The sequence below is a fragment of the Vombatus ursinus genome, unplaced genomic scaffold, assembly GCF_900497805.2.
Source record: "Vombatus ursinus unplaced genomic scaffold, bare-nosed wombat genome assembly UNPS02014798.1, whole genome shotgun sequence".
NCBI classification, from domain to species: Eukaryota; Metazoa; Chordata; class Mammalia; order Diprotodontia; family Vombatidae; genus Vombatus; species Vombatus ursinus.
Genome location: NW_020954576.1, coordinates 37,240,230 through 37,259,948, shown reverse-complemented (window position 1 = coordinate 37,259,948; position 19,719 = coordinate 37,240,230). Strand labels below are relative to the sequence as shown.

General features: G+C 38.8%; 1 protein-coding gene across 1 annotated transcript in view; it reads left to right on the top strand.

The window, feature by feature from the left end:
• The first annotated feature begins 7,035 nt into the window (after window positions 1-7,035).
• KCNK2 (potassium two pore domain channel subfamily K member 2) overlaps window positions 7,036-19,719 on the top strand; it is a 151,530-nt gene continuing 138,846 nt past the window's right edge. Inside the window, exons 1-2 of the mRNA XM_027870681.1 lie at window positions 7,036-7,115; window positions 10,303-10,613. Coding sequence (XP_027726482.1) covers window positions 7,052-7,115; window positions 10,303-10,613 — 375 coding nt within the window. The 5' untranslated portion in view covers window positions 7,036-7,051. The remainder of the gene's footprint in view (window positions 7,116-10,302; window positions 10,614-19,719) is intronic.

Sequence of the window (19,719 nt, the reverse complement as noted above, 5' to 3'; positions counted from 1 at the left end):
CTGACTCTAGGCCTGACACTTTGTCCGCTGAGCCACCTAGCTGCTCCCATCTTAAGGATACGAAGTCCTGTCTAAAGTTTGTCCATTGTGTTATCTCTAGCATCTACCAGAGTGTTTTGTACAGGGGAGATATTTAAGATTTGTTGAGCGAATGAATAATTTTCATTCAAAACTCACTTACTGACCCCTTTGTTGAGATTGGACATGGAAGAAAGTGATCAATAACAAATCACTTTTTTTTTCTTCTGATCATATGATTTCATCATTGTAGGGAATTTCTGGTATAGAAACTCATTCAGTCTAACAAATGGGCAACTTGTCTCTCTAGAAAACTGCTTGGAGAAAGTGAGAAGTTAAATGACTTGCCCTGACTCATATAGTTAGCCAAGATATATCAGAGTTAGGATTTAAATATAGGCCTTCTTGATGCTAGGGCAAATCCTCTTTCTACTATAGCATGCTGCCTCTTGCTTGTATCTAGTGGGTATTTAATAAATGTTAGCTGGATGCAGTTATCACTAATAATAATAGCTAGCACTTATATAGACGTTTAAGATTCACAAAGCAATTTACAAATTTTATCTCATTCAATACAACCACCCTGGGAGGTAGGTACTATTATTATCTTGATTTTACAGATGAGGAAACTGAGGCAGATAGCAGTTAGGTGACTTGGCCAGAGTCACACAGTGAGTGTCTGAGGCTGGATTTGAGCTCAGGTCTTCTGGACTCCATGTCCTTTGCTCTATCCACTGTGCCATCTAGCTGCCTTCTATGGCATTTTTGAATCACATAAGGACATACTCATTCAGATGACCATGTATATAGGAATGAGAAGTTAAGTCGAACATTAAAATTTTTCATTTTGAAAGTGAAGGTGAATGTTGATACTGAAAATTGGCACCATTTAGTGGCCATTTAACCTTAGATCTTTATGTTGGAAGGGCACTTAGTGGTCATCTAGTCCTATCTTGAATTTAAAGGAGTACAACATATTGATCAAATCCTATGCTTTCTTGACTTTCACCTAAGCCTGCCACATACCTCCTTCACATTGTTATCAGTCAAACTCCTATCCAACCTTCAAAGCCCTCCTTAAATTCTATTTTCTCCATAAAGCCTTTCCTGATCATTTCAACTATAAGAGATCCTTCCCATTCAAACCATATAGAATTTTCTCTCCTATTAATCTTCATACCTTACTTTGTATGTTTGTAAACATCTTATTTCCTCACCTATCTCCTAGTCATATACTATATATTATATTTCTTTGGAACCTCCTCATCATCTATGTCAGTACCTTGCATACAATAGACACTCAATATGTTTGCTGATTTTGTTGTCCAGGTTGTTGACTTGGACACCTCTGACAGATGACCATCCAGACTCTTTTTGAACATTCCACATGAGGAGAGGTCAATTTCCACTATTGTTCAGTTGTTTTGATTGTGCCTGATACTTCATGAGCCCATTTGGGTTTATTTTTTTAAGCTCATTTTACAGATGAGGAAACTGAGGCAAACAGGGTTAAGTGACTTGCCTACAGTCACACAGTTGGGAAGTGTCTGAGGTCACATTTGAACTCACAAATATGGGTCTTCCTGACTTTAGACCTGGCACTCTGTACACAGTGCCACCTAGCTGCCATACATACTTGGGCACCTTTAACTATTAGGAAGATCTTCCTTACATTGAACTAAAGTTTATCTTATCTGTAACTTTGAAGTAATTGATAACCAACTTTTATATGTTTGTTTACAAAGTATTTTACACATTATAACTTTTGATCCTCAGAACAACCCTGTGAGCTAGGTAGTGCAGGTATGACTATCACTATTTTACAGATGAGGAAACTGAGTCTCATAAAAGTAGAGTGACTTGCTTAAAGTCACACAGCTATCATTTAGCACAGGCCAGGATTCAAGTTTAGGTTCTTGCACTCCAGATCCAAATACTCTTTATACTAGGACCATAAAACCACAGGATTTAGACCTTTAAGGCACCTTAGAAGTAATTTTTCATCATTTTGCAACTCTATCATTTTACAGATGAGAAAACTGAATATCATAGTGCATATGTGACTTTCATCATATCTCACGTACTAAGGAGCAGGTCCAGGATTCAAACCCAGGTCCTTTGTCCCTAAATCACTATTCCATGTTCCCAGATGCTATACCACCCCTGCCTCAGAAGTTATATGAAATAAAACTAATTCCATATAGAAACAATATCCCTCCAAATATTGAAAAAATGACTGCTGTGACTCTCATAATTCCTCCTTTCCTCCCTGCCTGTTCCTTTAATAGCTTTTCATGTAATATTGTTACTAGGTGGTACAGTGGATAGAGTGCTGGGCCTGGAGTTACAAAGACATCTTTCTGAATTTAAATCTGACCTCAGGTACTGACTACCTGTGTGATCCTGGGCAAGTCCCTTAATTCCATTGCATCTGTGAAGTGAGCTGGAGAAAGAAATGGCAAACCACTCCAGTATCTTTGCCAAGAAAATGCCAAATGCAGTCACAAAGTCTGACATGACTGAAAAATGACTGACCAACAATAAACACAATCTTGTTTACTCACCTGTGGTTACAATCCACTTTGTCAAATGAGATATGTGTAATGCTCTTTGTAAACTTTAGAGCATTATATAAGTGCTAGCTATTGTTGTGGTCAATGCCTATATTAAAATGCAGTTCATGAACTGAATATATAACCCAGGTGTAGTGTGAATAGTATTTAATATAATGCTTCTATTGCCTTATTTTTTCTGGACATCATGTTTCTCTTAGTGTTACCTGAGACTTCATTCCTCCCCTAGGGTCCTTTCTGATATCTAATAACCTAATAGCTAGCATATGCACTTACATGATTCTTTAAGGTTTTCGAAGCACTTTACAAATATCTCCTTTGATCCTCACAACAACCATAGGGTTAGGGGCAATTATTATCTTCATTTTACAAATGAGGAAACTAAGGCATACAGATTGTTTACCCAGGGTCACACAGCTAGTATCTGATGCTAGATTTGAACTTAGGTCTTCATTGCTCCAAGTCCAAAACTTTATCCACTTCACCATCTAACTGGCTTTTGGTATAGAGTAAAACCTGGGCTCTTAAAAGTTATGCTGGTGGAACTGAAGTTCAATCAGTTTCTATCAAGTATGGACTCTGCTTAACTACATATCTTTTATTTGAAGACTGGTCTGTCTAATTTCAGAGAGGATCATCACCTGGTTGACCACAAAGCAATGAACTTTTTGGCCACAGCAATTCTTAAACATAAGCTACTAAATCCTTGAAGGAGAAGCAGTACTCATGCTGATGAAATAAATTACAGATCACTGGGGTATTGCAAGATTAGATTGCTTTAGGGTACCACTATATCCAACAATTGGCTTACATTGTGTTTTTAGTCAACTAAAATTTCTAGCTATGTTTCCCATAAATAAAGACTCCCCATACTCTAGTTGGGTGATTGACTTCAACAATCAGCATTAACTGGGTCAACTAAATAACAACCTTGGTTAAGAAACAAGTGGGGATGTCGCTTGTTGCTGGTGGCCCTGAACAAACACAAACACTATTATCTCCAACTAGGTTACTGGTCTAATCAGGATTTCGAAGAACCATTCCAATGACATACCCATTTTTATCATGTCACTTTGAATAGGCCAAGGTTGCATAGCAAAATAAATGTTAAACTGAGTTCAGGGTATTTAGATCTGCTGCTTGAGCTAAGTGAAAGCTGGGAAACAGCATTGTGGCATTTCTTCAGTTGAATCTTGCTACTAGGTGATATTTCTAAATTCCGTATTCTAAATGCTATGCAAATTAGTAGATGTTCCTAGAAAAAAGGAAGTTAGGATGGGTCTCAAGGAATTAGTAAAAGACATGGAATCAACTTGGCCCTTTATAAAATGGTCTTGTGGGATTTTCTATTTGCCCAATGACATTGGCATGAATGTAAACAGGATAAACCATCCCATTTTCTTCTTTCCCCAAATGAAATGATATACAAACCAGCCTACTTCTTTTTTTTTTTTTTGCTCTTGCTTCAAACACTGAGTGACTGAGGATTTGTGATTCAAGATGACACTGCCCATTATATCGTACTGGTCTCTGAATATGTAAGAGGAGGTACTCATAGGCAGGAACATTGAGGGATGGTGCTGGTAAACATGAAAGATAGCCGTGTAAAGAATAGTTTATTGGTCCCAGAAACTTGTGTATACAAGAGAAGAAAGATAAGTCCACAAATTAATTTGTTGTGATTCTTTTGTGAGAAGTTTTTATGAATTTTTAAAAAAATCTATTTGCAAAGCACATTTGTTCTTAAATATTCCTCCTACATTCAGGAAGGCAAGGTCAATCCAGGAAGTGATGCAAGGGTGAAATTGAGGCAGTTTGTTTGCTATACATAGAGACAAGGAAGGACTGACAGTTTTCAAAAGGAACAGATATTTGGATCTTGTGGTGAACCACTAGCTGAAAATGTCAACCATACACTGTTTTGGGGGAAAAGGAAACATTTTATTGAGGCTATGGTATGAAGTAACTTCTCACCATATTTTGCATTAGTCAGTCCTTGGTCTGACTTGGAGGTCTACAACTTGAGTAAGATGTGGTTGATTTTTACAAAATGCAGAGGAGAGAAGGAAAAAATAAACCCAATGAGTTGGGGACTAGAAAAAAAGAGAAAGGAAGAAAAGTGAGAGAGGAACTGCAGTAATTTAGCCTGGAACAATGTGAGAAGAGAATAAAAATAATGTTCAGAATATGTATTAATTTCATGACTAGGAATACACTCAGACTCACTTAGAAAGCTAAAGGGAAATTTGGAATGATGGTTAGTAAGTTGAGATTTTTCTTTTTCATTAATAGAAGAAAAGGATATGGAGTTGGAAGAGGCTAAAGTTAAAAACTTTTGGGCACACACAGGAGCTGTGACAGTATAGTATACTCACAAAGGCAAAAGGCTGGGGAAGAGGGATCCAGAAACTGCTCTGAACATTTTAAAAGAACAAAGGTAGCTACATAATTTCTTAGTCTTCTTAAAGGTAACTTGCAGCTCTGTTGTGCACCAGAAGTCACCTTCCAGGTTCACAGGGTCTCTGGGTCTACTTATTACAGGACATGCACTCCTATGTGCCATGACTTACTGCAGTTACAGAAGGTAAATTTGGTGTGGTTGGTGGGGGTGGGAGGGTGGAACACAGCAGGCAATTCATGCTGCAGCCCTGGAAAGGGAAAATAATTTACTCTGAGAGCTTTGGTTCTATTCCTGTTAAATCATTTGTGTACTGTGAAATGATTTGTCTGTTAGCATAGGAGGTTCTAATCTAAACACCCTTTCCTCTCCTCCTATTCTTCCAACTGCAATGTTAAGCAGGCTATGGCCACAAGTTTAGAGTATCCTGGTGCCAAAGCCAGGACTTTAGAGTGGTGGAGGGGGCTGATCTCATTCATCCGACTTCTGCTACCCTTTTGCCCCCACTGAAGTAGTACACTGTGTACCTCCACGAACCCTTGGCAACTGGTAGTTTCCGTAGAAGACTCTGCTTTCTCCTCTTTCATCCTTCAGCATCCCTCTTTAGTGTTTTTGTCCTTGACACATCTGCTCTCCCCGTCCCCTCCACCCCCACCTCCCCAATCCTGTCAAATCAAGGGTTGGTCAGAGTTCTGTCAGGGAATAAAGGAAGAAGCCTCAGTTGTTGCTGGGATGATAGCTTGGCAGAGAAGAGGACAGATGGACTTTCTTACATCGGTACCAAGTAAGAAAGAGAAAGACCAACTATTGGGGTCTCTTTTCCGCACAATAACCCTTAGGCTCTATAGCAAGAGCAGAGTGCCAACCTCGGATGGAAGGTCGCAGAGAGAGAGAAGACCACGTGGAACGATCTTTAGGACTCAACACATCCCGTCGTCTCCCTCCTTCAGCTAGGAGGGACCAGTGCGTGGATTCCAGGGACCAGGTTGGGGACTGGGTGGGGCACTGAGACTAGTGTACTATATACCTGAGAGTAGTGGGTGTCACCTGGTTTTAGAGAAAATGGTGGCAGGGTCAGGGACCAGGGCACAGAGACGAAGAGAAGCCAATTGAGCGCAACGGAGTTCCATTTCCAGCCAGGGAAAAGGGCACAAATCAGAGACGAAGCTATAGGCAGAAGGTGCAGAATGGTGGAGGTTGTCGGGAATTAGGGGGAGGATTGACAAGCGAAGAGCAAAGGCAGGGAGGAAGGAGGAGACAAGTAGGAGGGAAGATTGAAAGGAGGGAAAGGAGACAGGCTATGGAGGGGCGGTGGAGGGGGAGAAAGGGAGGGAGACAAGCAAAGAGAAGGGAGAGGAGGGGAAACAGGCAGAGGCCACACGGTGACTGTGTCACACACACATACACACACACAGATACACACATACACACGCTTATACACTCGCGCTCACGCATTGGGGGTGTGTGTGTGGGGGAGACTTGGGAGAGGAGACACACAAAGACATGCAAAGAGGGACCGAGCGAGATTCTCACACAAAGGCAGCAGGGCGGACAGACGCGCAGACAGGACCGATTGACACAAAGGCTCCTGGTGACGGGGCGAGGAGGCGAGGAGGCGAGGGAGAGCCTGGGAGCCCCCCGGGCGGTGGCGGTGGCAGCAGCCCCATTCCAGCTCCCTCTTGCTCACCACCCTGTGACAGCCGCAGCTCTAGAGCTCCCGAGCAGCGCCTTGCTCCCCCTGGGCCTGGGGGGCCTTGGAGGGAGGATAGGGGCAGGAGGACCCAACTTCTCGCCTCGTCCTCTTTGCGGCTAGCTATCCAACAGTCCTTTCTCCCCCCGCCCTCCCCCCACCTTTTCGATTCAAGTCTATTTCCCCCTCCCCCGCTCCCTCCTGCCTCCCCCCTCAGTAAAACAAAGACTGGGAAAATGCCTGCCCCTGAAACTCGGAGCGCGCAGCCAGTCTGTGAATAAGAAGTGAGTACCTTGACGTGTTTTTTAAAAGCTTCGAGGCCCCCTCCCCTCAAGCCTATCCCCCCCTCCCCAACACCTTCCCCAGTGTTGAATGCTGCATGCATGCCTCATGCTTTCTAGTGCCTCGCAGGAGACAGCCGGCTCCAGTGCAGGAGGTAAATCTCTTGTTCCCAGGCGTCATCCCTCTGGTCTCCCTAGCCGCTTCGTCCTAGAGGACAGTCGCTTGGCTTTCTCCAAGCTGTGTGTAGTCCATTCAGACCCCGTTTAAGGTCAACACCTTGGGTCTAGCTTGGCGAGCAGATCATTTAGGGACAAACCCACTTTTATTTTTCCTATCCTAACCTAACCCCTCCTTCTTTCCCCTCTTTTTTACTCCCCTCACCCCTTTAGCATCCCGGACTTTTGCATCTGCGTTGAGTTTTTGTTTTGAATATTTTGAAAGATTTGTGATGCGGGGGGCGGGGGAAGGGGAATAGAAGGAGAGGTCTATGAGGGGGAGGGGGAGGTTAGGATTGTGTAGGGTTATATTATGCGGTGTTTGTCCACACTTGTTGCTAGCTGTGTGAAGAGAATAAGTGGTGCTGAAGTCTGGCTTCTGCCAGCATCAGGTCTCCTGTCAGAACTCCCGAAGAGTCTGTTTGAAGAATAAGTAAATGGGTGAGGATGGGGAGCATCTGCTTTAAGAATGGCCTGTCATTAGTTTAGGAGCCCTCTTTGCTGAGCGAAGGAGAGTAGGGAAAGATACAACCTCTATTTCTTTTCTCTGAGTAGCTTCCTTTGGGCTTTTACCAAGCAAAGTTACAAACTCACTGGTTTCCCATGTTTGACTTGGGAAAAAAAGATTATTTTTGGTTTTTATCTGAGATTTCACCAACATTTCGATATACTCAGTTATTAGAATAGACATCTCATTTGTTTTTGGTAATTGAAAAAGTTTTAATTGCTTGGGAGAAGTAGATTTCTTTGAATTTTAAAAAGATAAATTTGGACTTCTTCCAATAGTAAATTGAGTGACTGTTATAAGTGCATAAGGAAAGGTGGGATTATCTTTTGAGAAGCAATAATTTTCAAAGGTTCCCAGATTCTTCAGGTTAGAAACCACTGATTTAAGGGATTGTCTGTGTCTGTGTGTTGATGGGATTTAGGGGAGCTCTGAGATTTCTTTCAAAGGATAAGTGCAGTGTGGGAGCATAAAGACTGTTCAAGTCTATTCAGTTCTGCTCAGTGATTGCTTAAGTTTGTATTATTTCTCATTAGTATTGTAATTTATCACCCAGATATGCCAAAAGAGCTTGTCTGTCTGTCTGTCTATCTATCTAATCAAACCTTATCATGATTATTTTGTTTTTCCTTGAGGACAGTGACTCTGAAAAGAATCCTCACTTAGGAAGTCTGAGCTTTGAATTTTCTTACTTATATAAGGTTAAATACATTCATGTTATATTTAATTGCATAATTAATTATCTTTCAAAAAAGTAATAATAATGGTTTTAATCACTGGCATTATTTAGTGCAGCTGAATATACTTGGGGGGGGGAAGATAAACACATACATATCCATGTAGATATTTATCTGTCTGGATACATAGTGAGGTGTCCTCAGAACACTTCCTTTTTAATTTTTTTTTAGTAAGGGAAAGAAACATGCTATATTGGCTTCCAGCTGTGAACTCACTTTTTTTGGAGAAAAATGAAAAAGGGGTATGAGTTCTACTCAATGAAGAGACCCTTTTTTTCATCCCCCACCACATTACAGCTGTGCTGAAGCCCAGAGCTTTAAATAGCTTTGTGTACAAAGCTTCTTGCCTAAGTGCTACTGTAGATTTATTTTGTGAAATGAAATTGTGATTGGTAGCTGTATGGTTTAACTCACAGAGGATAGTCTGGGAGAGGACATTAGACATGTGAAATATGACAGCTTGACTTCACTCTTTACTACATGTGTATTCTTAAATTTTCAGTTGTCTTTGAATTTCTCACATGACTACCTAATGTGTATCTTGCATTATAACATTAATCAATGTATCTGTAATGCACAACATAGTAAATTCATTTACTGAAGTATTGAAATATGAAGTATATTAATTCATTCTGTGACTATATACTTAGGGAACTGGATACTACAGTCTTTTCTGTTTGGGCTCATGTAGATACTTCTAATCCATTCCCATCTAACAATCAACAAACATTTATTAAGTGGCTATTGTATGCAAGGTACTATGCTTGTAAGGTCATAAGTCAGAAGTATTTTGGTTAAAACTTTCAGTGGGATATTGCCATTCCACTGGTTTGTTGAGATAGATATAATCAACCGTCCTTCAGTAGATGATTGATTCCCTTCTTCCCCTCTCCCAACATGGCAGAATTCTGGTATCTCTTTTATTTTCTAAAAGGGAGTCCATTAATGATATTTTTGAATAACTGAGATGAATAATAAATGGCTTCATAGTTACAGCAGAGTGTATGAGAATTTGTAAGAGGACATATAAATATACCCTAATGGAGCAATTATCTTTTTCCAGATCATGGAGGGTACAAGAGTACAGGGGTAGGAGACAAAGTTTAAATTTTCTTTTTCTGGATGATCGATCATTATTCAAATACTTGTGAGTTGTACCTAGGATTGTGTTTCTGTAAGTAGCAATGAGTTTTCTTTTTTTGAACATACCACAATTTAAAAGAATGAAAGAAAGAGGTCCCATTGGGCACTAGGAAAAAGAACTTACATGATGCAAAGAAGGTTCAGTGACATAAATACTGCTGATTTACTATGTGCAAAAATGTTGGTATCTTAAGGAATAAAATAATCCTTACTTTAAACTGCAAAATAACAATTTGTTTCTTATATTGTTCTGACTGTTCTGATTGTAAGCTGCTTGAGAACAGGGGCTGTGAGCGGTTTTTTTTTTTTAAATGCATTTCAAGTATATAGGACTCAAACAAAACCCCATTTATTGTCTAGCACAGAAGATGGCTATAAAAAAATAGCTTGCTATAGCAAAAGACTATGAATTTGGAATTTTAAAAGGCAATTCTTTGCAAATTCTAATCTTTGTTCAAGTTTCCAGGTCCACCTCTTCTTTCTTCTCTCAATACCACATGAAATCATGAGAATAAAGATCCCAACCCTTTTTCTGGGCAGGTACCCGTATATAGGCTACTGGATCTGAGATTCTAGGAGGTGATATCTGGTCTGAATATTAGAGCTCAGCTACCTGCTACCAGGAAAGCAAGGATGGTTGAAATAAGTTTTGCTGGCCCCATTCAAAAAAAAAACAAAACTCACCCAACCAGAACACCCTAAACCAACTCCAATTTAATGCTCCTTCTCTGTTGTTACTAGTGGCGGCACCTGACTTGCTGGATCCTAAATCTGCCACTCAGAACTCCAAACCGAGGCTCTCCTTTTCTACAAAGCCCACAGTACTTTCTTCCCGAGTGGAGAGTGACACAACTATTAATGTTATGAAATGGAAGACGGTCTCCACGATTTTCCTGGTGGTAGTTGTCTATCTGATCATTGGAGCCACTGTGTTCAAAGCTCTGGAGCAACCTCATGAGATTTCACGGAGGACCACCATTGTGATTCAGAAGCAGACATTCATATCTCAACACTCTTGTGTCAATGCAACTGAGCTGGACGAACTCATTCAGGTAACCTGTATGTAAGGAGTTGCTGTTGTGTATTCTCTGAGGAGAAAGGAAAGGGTTGGTTTAGACTTTAGAGTAAGGGTTGACTGTCTATAAGATGGGTCACTGTGTAACAGTGACACTGATCCTCTACCATTCATTCCCCATCATACACATCTCTAAAATTTTTTTACCTTTTTTCTTTCTTTCCTTTTTCTGTCCTCTTCCACTTACTCTCAAATACCATTTTTTCTCCTTTTCCCCCTTTTCTTTTTCTCTTACCTATATCATAGGTCTTCTAGTTGTAGTACTCACAGATTTTGGGGGGCCCTTCTGGGAGTTCTCTGGTTTAGAGAATCTGTTGATTTCTCAGCAAATACTGGGATGACTAATTATTGCAAAAAGAAATGTTAAAAATATGTATATGTTTGGGGGCTGTAGGAAGAGACTATCAAGTGAATTGGGAGAGCAACAAGGTGCTTATTTGAAATCAGAATCAAAGGGGAGCTGTTGCACTTATGAGGTGCTCTTCATAGCCAATAAGTGGTTTCTGATTCCATTTGCTCTGATCAGTGTGCATTTATTATGACCTCCTTGGTATGGGCACCCAGGGGTTACTGATTAAACTGCCATTCAGTGGAGTTAAAAGCAATGTACTAGATCTCAGAGGAATGAGCTCATTAATTCATCCTGACTTAGTTTAACTTAGTTTGCAAAATAGGAAAAAGAAAAGGTCTGGAAAATTCAATTTAATTAAACAAACACTTAGGAAGCATCTACTGCATGCAAAATACTGGGGCAAACCTTGAGATAAAAGAACAAGTAGACTTATTACTCCATTCTCAGAAGGGGGTATGTTATTTGCTCCTTTCCCCCCTTTAAATTGTCTTTATATTGATCAAAAGGATGACTCTAGAAATTTCCCAGAAGGAGATAGATGACTCATTATTCAAAGTAATTTACATTAATATTTCTTTTACAAATCCTAATTTCTATATTGCTTCAAGTCAAATTGGAAGGAAAGTTAATCGTTTACAAGTTATCAGCTATATTCTTCTCTTTATCTCTCAAAGACTATATATTATCTGAATTTAATCAAATGAACTCCTTGGAGAAGGGAATTATTATATCTAAACAATTGCAGGTTCTGGGAACTTTATTGTATTATTCCCATCACATTCCACCTTTCTGGCTTTCCATAAGCCTTTCTCTATCTTTCTACATTACAACTACACAATTTCATGCCAAAAATTAGATGTCTAAATGCAATAACCTTGTTTAGATCCCTGACCCATAGTACCACTCATTCTGGATCCTTCTCGTATTGCCCCAGAAGTTCTCTTTTCCACCTGTATTTGACTACTCTATAGCTCCTCTTCTATTGACATGTCCTCTTCTCTTCCATATTTTGCTCACTTGGCGGCTTATGTCAGATAGGATGGATTATATAATTCTAGGTAGTGCTGGAGGATGCCCAGGGTTCACCAAACAACCTAGAAGTCATGATACCTTGGTGTGAAATGTCAGAGAATATTGACTATCTTGGTCTCATTGTTTTTTAAATAGCTGAAAATTACGTTAGTCAAAAATGACCCATCTTTATTTTATTGATCTTCATGGACAACCAGGATTAACCTTATTGATTTTTACTGCAAAATTGACTTGTATTTGTCCGTTTGTTGAAAATTGCTTTCAATTCCTTTCTTCTTTCTTTCTTTCTTTTTTTTTTTGGCAAGGAAAATTGTGGTAGTTGGGATTGTCTGTTACTGACTAAATGTGATAACAGCCATCAAACCCATTTTTCCAGAAGTTTTTTTTTTTTTCCTATAGAGGAATCACTACCAGTAACATATTGGGGAGGCAGTGGGACTTGAATTCACATCTTTGACTCTAAAACAGGTATTACGAACTATGAAAGAGTAGGAAAGGTGAGATGCTGGTAAAAAGAGATCCTATTAAGAGGACTGTTGGCAAATAGCTGTTAATCTGACTGTCAACTGGTCTAATGACTCCCATCAGAATATATCAAGCCAATTACTTCAAAAATTAGTGGAGGAATTGATGTTTCTCCAGTATGCTTGCAAGAATAGAATACTAGTGTTGATGAACAAACAGTTCAAGAGGAGGGGGCAAAGGAAGTGCTCTGGAGAAAGAATTTCTTGGCTTTGGATTTTCAACACTTCTCTCAACAACATGAAGAGAAGTCAAGCCGTATTTGTTCTGATGCCAAGAACCATTAAATTAAAATTAGTATTGGTAGAAGAAATAAATTTAACACTTTAAGATGCTCTTTTGTCACGGCTAATAAACTCTCAATGTACAGAACCCTATTACTGTATGGTTTTGTCTAGGCTGAAGATCTAGTTATATTTCTCACATACATAGTAAGGCATAAAGCAACTCCTACTTCATAAGTGTTCTAACCTGAGCTAATTTTGTTAGTGAGGCAGCTAGGTAGCACAGTGGATAGAGTGCTATACTTGGAATCAGGAAGGCCTGAGGTCAAATCTAAGTTCTTCGTAGAGATGTAACCCCTAAGCAAGTCACTTAACATCTGCCTGCCTCAGTTTCCTCATCTGTCAAGTAAGGATAATAATAGCATCTACCTTCCAGGATTGTTGTGAGGATCAAATGAGATACTATTTTTGAAGTGCTCCACAAATGTTAAAGCTCCACAAATGTTAAAGCTCTACACTAGCTATTGTTATTTTTTTCTAGATACCATTATTTTAGTGAGATTTGCCTTTATGAACATCCTAATTCAGAGTTCAGTTTCTAGATATGCTTTAGATCCAAAGTAATTTTGTCCTGGCTTCAGTTTTTTCATCTGCAAAATGAGAGCATTGGACTAGTTGGCCCCCAAGAACCCTTCAACTCTCTATGTTCACATGTTATCTTAGAAGGGTAACATAGCTTACCTTTGATGATGAATCATGGGATTGAGAGTTAGAAGAGACCTTTACTTCTTCATTTTACAGTTGAGTAAAGTGAGGCTTAGAGGCACTGAATGACTTACTTGCGGTCATACTAAGAGTAAATAGTAGAGTGAGGATTTGAGTTCAGTATCAAAGATTTCAAATCCAAGGCTTGTTAGATTACATTATGTTGATGCTAATGATTTATGTTACCAAGTTGATTCATCGTCTTTGAAAGGGAAACCTTGAAGGAATGGTACTGGATAGGAAAGCTTTTTTGAAGCATGACATCAAGAAAAGTCTTCAGTATGAATTTTTATACCAGGATAAAAAGACAGAGGTTGGATGTCTCAATTCTTTGGGGGTGAGAGAAACAGAAGAGATGACCCTTGGCTACCAAGAAAGTGGCATTGAAACACTGGTTTCTTGGAGAAAGGGAATTGAAAAAGAAGATCGTGCACTCAGGAATAACTTTTTCTACTCATATCTCCTCCCCTCCACACACATACCTAGAACTTGTCCTAGCTACTTCCCCCCTCCACCTCCCCAGTATAACTGTCTCAGACCGTTCTATAGCCCAGATGTAGATAATAATCTCAGACTATTCTATAACTTCCTGATTTTAAGGACAAAAATTATTAAAGGGTAATTAACTTTTTCTTGTTTGAATCCATGTAATTCTGGGAATTAAAATATATTTTTTATATAGTGATAATAATACTTGGTGTTGGTGTTGGCTGGGGGATGGTGTTATGAGAGGTAGGTAGTACAGTGGATAGAGAACAAATCTCCAATTTAGGAAGACCCAGGTTCAAGTTCTAACTCTGACACATGCTGGCTGTGTGACCCTAGGAAAGTCATTTAATCTCTCTGTGCCCCAGGCAACTCTCCAAAATGACAGGGTTCAGAGTAGATGTTGATCTGTATTGGTAGATGGAGTTGTCTACACTAGTAAAATTACTGGTCTGATTTTCCCCTTCCCTCAAATAAGTTAGGGTAGGATTATAAGCTAAAAACAAAAAGCAGCTTGTTGAAGAAACAATGCTTGGTTCATAAAGGCATGCGAGTATTAATTAACGGAATATTGGTAAATTGCTTTGGAGAGGATAAAGGACATGAGGCTACTATGTGTCATCAAGTATCATGTGAACTGATGTAATAAAGGATTCACTAAAAGAATATTAACTAAAAATAATGGGTGGGAGGGTATCATTGGAAATGCTTTAATCATAAGTTGAGAGAGACCGAGGGGAACTATTGTGATTATTCATTGTAATACCCTCTTTAAATAGTCTATGACTGAGTATTTCTTGAGTCTAAATTAAATAAAACATACGTGATATTAATTTAATTCTAAGCCATGTATCCTAGGCAAATAAACATTCATGGAACAAAATTGATCATAAATAAATGGTATATGAATTGACCTAATGTAATATTGTCAACAAAAATAATAATACCTAATATTATTAACAGTAATAAGTACCTTGCACTTTTATAGACTGTCTTTATGATTTTTAAAAGTGCTTTCACATACATTATCTCATTTGATCTTTGACTCAGTCTCATGAGGTAAGCAAGGCAGACATTATTATCCCCATTTTACAGGTGTGAAACAGAAAGGTTAAGTGATTTGCTCAAGATTGTACAACTAGTGACCCTTTTCCCACTCTCATTTCTGTCGTCTACCAACTGCCAGGATACTTTCCCACCTTTGTCAATAATTTCCTGGCTCACATTCTTCCTTTCTCCTGGATCCTCTACTACCATCTTCATGGAAGTAAATATACTTTAATGATTCTTCTAATATTTGAATCTGTCAGAGTTTCTTAACTTTGTTAGTTCTAGTAACCTCTTCTTTCACCCCATTGCTTCAAAACCCTGGACTATGAAATTCTATGTTCTGACCATAGCTTTTGATTCTTCCATCTTTCCTTTTCACTTACATGTACTGAACAGGTACCAATGTGACCATTGTCTCCTTAATTCCTCCCTCTTCGCCTAGTGCATCACACCTATGCTGGCATTATTTGCCACCTTACTCAGGTCAAATCCTATGATCAGCCATATAAAATTTTTCCACCACTCTCTCCCCATGAGTTAAAATATCTCTATGCAGATGATTTCTAGAGCTATATCTCTAGCTCCAGTCTGTCTCTTCTCTCCAATTGCCTCTTGGAAAGGCAAACTCAACATGTCCAAAACAGAGCTCATTATCTTTTCCCCAAAACCTTCTCTTTTCCCAAACTTCCCAATTATTGTCATACATACTTTCATCCATCTAATCACCCATGCTTACAACCTCAACATTGTAAACTAAACTCCTTGTTCTCACTTAATTCATATATCTAATCCATTGCCAAATCTTATTTCTAAATTTGCACCTCTTCTCCCCTTCTGTCCACTTGTACAATCAATCAGTCAGTCAATAAACATTTAAGTGCCTGCAATGTGTCAGTCGCTGTACTAAATGGGGCATGCAAAGAAAGATAAAAGACAATCCTTGCTCTCGAGGATCTCACAGTCTAAGGATGGAGACAACACGCAAACGGTTATGTACAAGTTATATATAGTACAAATTGGAAATAGTCAAAAGAGAAAAGGCACTAGAATTAAAGATTAACAAAGGCCTGTGGAAGGTAGAATTTTAGCTGGGACTTGAAGCAAATCAGGAGACAGAGAAGAAGAGGGAGAGTATTCCAAGCATAGGGGACAGCCAGTGAAAATTCCTAAAGTTGGGAAATGCAGTGTCTTATTGAAGGAAGAGCAGAGGCCAACGTCGCTGATTACAGAGTACGTGAAAATATAAGGTGTAAGAAGACTAGAAAAGTAGGGAGGACAGGTTATGAAAAACTTTCAGTGTCAAACAGAGGATTTTATATTTAATCTTGAAGGTGATAGGCAGCCACTGAAGTTTATTGAATGGGAGGTGGGAGAAGTTGATATGGTAACCTATGCTTTAGGAAGGTCACTTTGATGACTGAATGGAGTATGGACTGGAATAGAGAGAGACTTGTGGCAGACAGACCAACTAGTAATCTACCTATTATTGTTAATACAGGTGTGACGTGATAAGGGCCTTCATTCGGGTGGTGGCAGTGTTAAAGGAGAGAAGGGGGCAGATGTGAGAGATGTCACAAAGGTAAAACTGACAAGGCCTTGGAGACAGACTGTATATGGAGGTAGTGGTGGTGAGAGGGAATGAGGAGTTGAGAATGACACCCAAGTTGCAAACCTAAATGACTATGAGGATATTGCTGCCCTCAATAGCAATAAAGAAATTAGACAGAGGAGGTTTGGGGTAAAGCATGTCCAAATGGAACACACAGCCACAACCCTAGTTCAGGTCCTCATCACCTCTCACCTAGATTATTTTAATGGACTTATGACTGGTCTCCTTTCCTAAGTGTTTCCCCTATCTGCTCCATCCTCTACTCAGCTGCCAATACGATTTTTCTAAAACTTAATTCTGAAAATGTTCCTTCTCCTCCCACAGTGAGCTCTAGTGTCTCCCAATGACCTCTAGATCAAATATTAAATTTGCTAGTATTTAAAGCTCTTTATACTTTGGCCTCTTCCTCCTTTGCATTATGGTTGTGCTTTGCTGCCCCTGATATTCTACTGTCCAGCCACACTGGGCTACTTGCAATTCTTTGAACCCTCATTTCCTATCTCTCTGCCTTTGCCTTGGCTGTGCCTCATGACTGTAATACTTTTCCCTCTGACTTGTAATTTCCTTTATGACTCAACTCAACGTTTTTCTGCAGGAGACCTTTCCCATTCCTTCCATATGCAAAATAGCTTTCTCTTTCAGATTAACCTTCCATCTGTTCCATACACATATCACTATGTAATATTGTTTCCTTCATTAGAATCTATGCTCCTTGAGCTCAAGGACTGCTTTTTGTGGCCTTTCTTTGTATCTTAGCACAGTGCCTGGCATATAGTAAACACCTAATAAATGTGTATTGACTGATTGACCACCCTAGAATCTCTCATCCCCTTAATTTTCCACAATTTCCACTTTTGAGTAGTTAAATCTCAACTCTGGTTAGTTTGTTTGTTTTCCAGCCAAGCTTTAGGCTGCTAACATTGCTCAAGAAAGTAAAAAAGAAAGTTTTAATTTAAAGCATTATAAATTCATACTGACAAACCTCACCTTAAATCTCACTGCTACTCCACAAAAGGAGGTAACATGATGCATTGGAAAGTGTACCAGGCACAGTCTGGGGACCTAGATTCAAGTCTTAGCTCTTGGACTAATCAGCTGTGTGATTCTGGGCAAGAACCTCTCCACAACCAGTTTCATCTTTTGTAAAATAATATGTAACAGTTTTTTGAGCTCTAACAAACAATGAATTCTCTTGTTAACAACAAGATTTTGGGCAAGTACCTCTCCCCAACCAGTTTCGTCTTTTGTAAAATAATATCTAACAGCTTTTTGAGTGCTAACGAACTATGAATTCTCTTGTTTTTTTTTCCTTTGTAAAGCTATGTGTTTTATTTTATACTTTTAAAGACATTATTCTGTCCCAACCTTTCTTTCAAACTACCTTAGTAATAATGACAGTTTTAGGAATATTGATAAAGCAGGAGAAGATTGTTTATAGTAACAGCAATATTGTTTTAAGGATGCCTTGGAACGAATAACTTATTTTGACCATTATAAATACCCAAATTAACTATAAAGGACATATGAAGAGAGATGCTATCTGAATCTAGAGAAAGAACAGATAAGTAGAAGTATGTACAGAATAATTTATATATGTATAGTTACCTATTTATGTCTAATGGTAGCCATTTCTTTTTTTTTGTGAGATAATTCTACCTTTCCCTTTCTCCTTCTCCTGGTATAATCCTCTCTCACCCCTTAATTTTATTCTCCAGATATGACCCCTTCATCTTCAACTTACCCTGTGACCTCTATCTATCTATCTATCTATCTATCTATCTATCTATCTATCTATCTATCTATCTATCTATCTATCTATCTATCTATCTATGTATCTATGTATCTATCTATCTATCCATCCATCCATCCATCCATCTATCTATCTATCTATCTATCTATCTATCTATCTATCTATCTATCTATCTATCTACATACATATAATTTTTTCCCTCCAACTACCCTAATACTGACAAAGGTCTCATGAGTTACAAATATCATCTTTCCATGCAGGAATGTAAACAGTTCAACCTTAGTAAGTCCCTTATGATTTCTCTTTCCTGTTTACCTCTTCATGTTCCACATGAATCTTGTATTGAAAAGTCAAATTTTCTATTCAGCTCTGGTCTTTTCATCAAGAATGCTTGAAAGTCCTCTATTTCACTGAATGACCATTTTTTTCCCCTGAAGAATTATACTCAGTTTTGTTGGGTAGATGATTCTTGGTTGTAATCCTATCTCCTTTGCTCTCCGGAATATTATATTCCATGCACTGCGGTCCCTTAATGTAGAAGCAGCTAAATCTTGTGTTATCCTGATTGTGTTTCCACAATACTTGAATTGTTTCTTTCTGGCTGCTTGTAATATTTTCTCCTTGACCTGGGAACTCTGGAATTTGGCTACAATATTCCTAGGAGTTTTCCTTTGGGGATCTCTTTCAGGAGAAGATTGGTGGATTCTTTCAATTTCTATTTTGCCCTCTGGTTCTAAAATATCAGGGCAGTTTTCCTTGATAATTTCTTGAAAGATGATGTCTAGGCTCTTTTTTTGATTATGGCTTTCAGATAATCCAATAATTTTTAAATTCTCTCTCCTGTATCTATTTTCCAGGTCAGTTGTTTTTCCAATGAGATATTTCACATTGTTTTCTAATTTTTCATTTTTTTGGATTTGTTTTACAGTGTCTTGATTTCTCATAAAGTCACTGGCTTCCAATTGCTCTATTCTAATTTTTAAGGAAGTATTTTATTCAGTAATCTTTTGGACTTCCTTTATCATTTGGCCAATTTTGCTCTTTAGGGCATTCTTTTCTTCGTTGGCTTTTTGGACCTCTTTTGCCATTTGGGTTAGGCTATTTTTTAAGGTGTTATTTTCTTCAGTATTTTTTTGGGTCTCCTTTAGCAAGCTGTTAACTTGGTATAATCCTGGTATAATCCTCTCTCACCCCTTAATTTTATTCTCCAGATATGACCCCTTCATCTTCAACTCACCCTGTGACCTCTATCTATCTATCTATCTATCTATCTATCTATCTATCTATCTATCT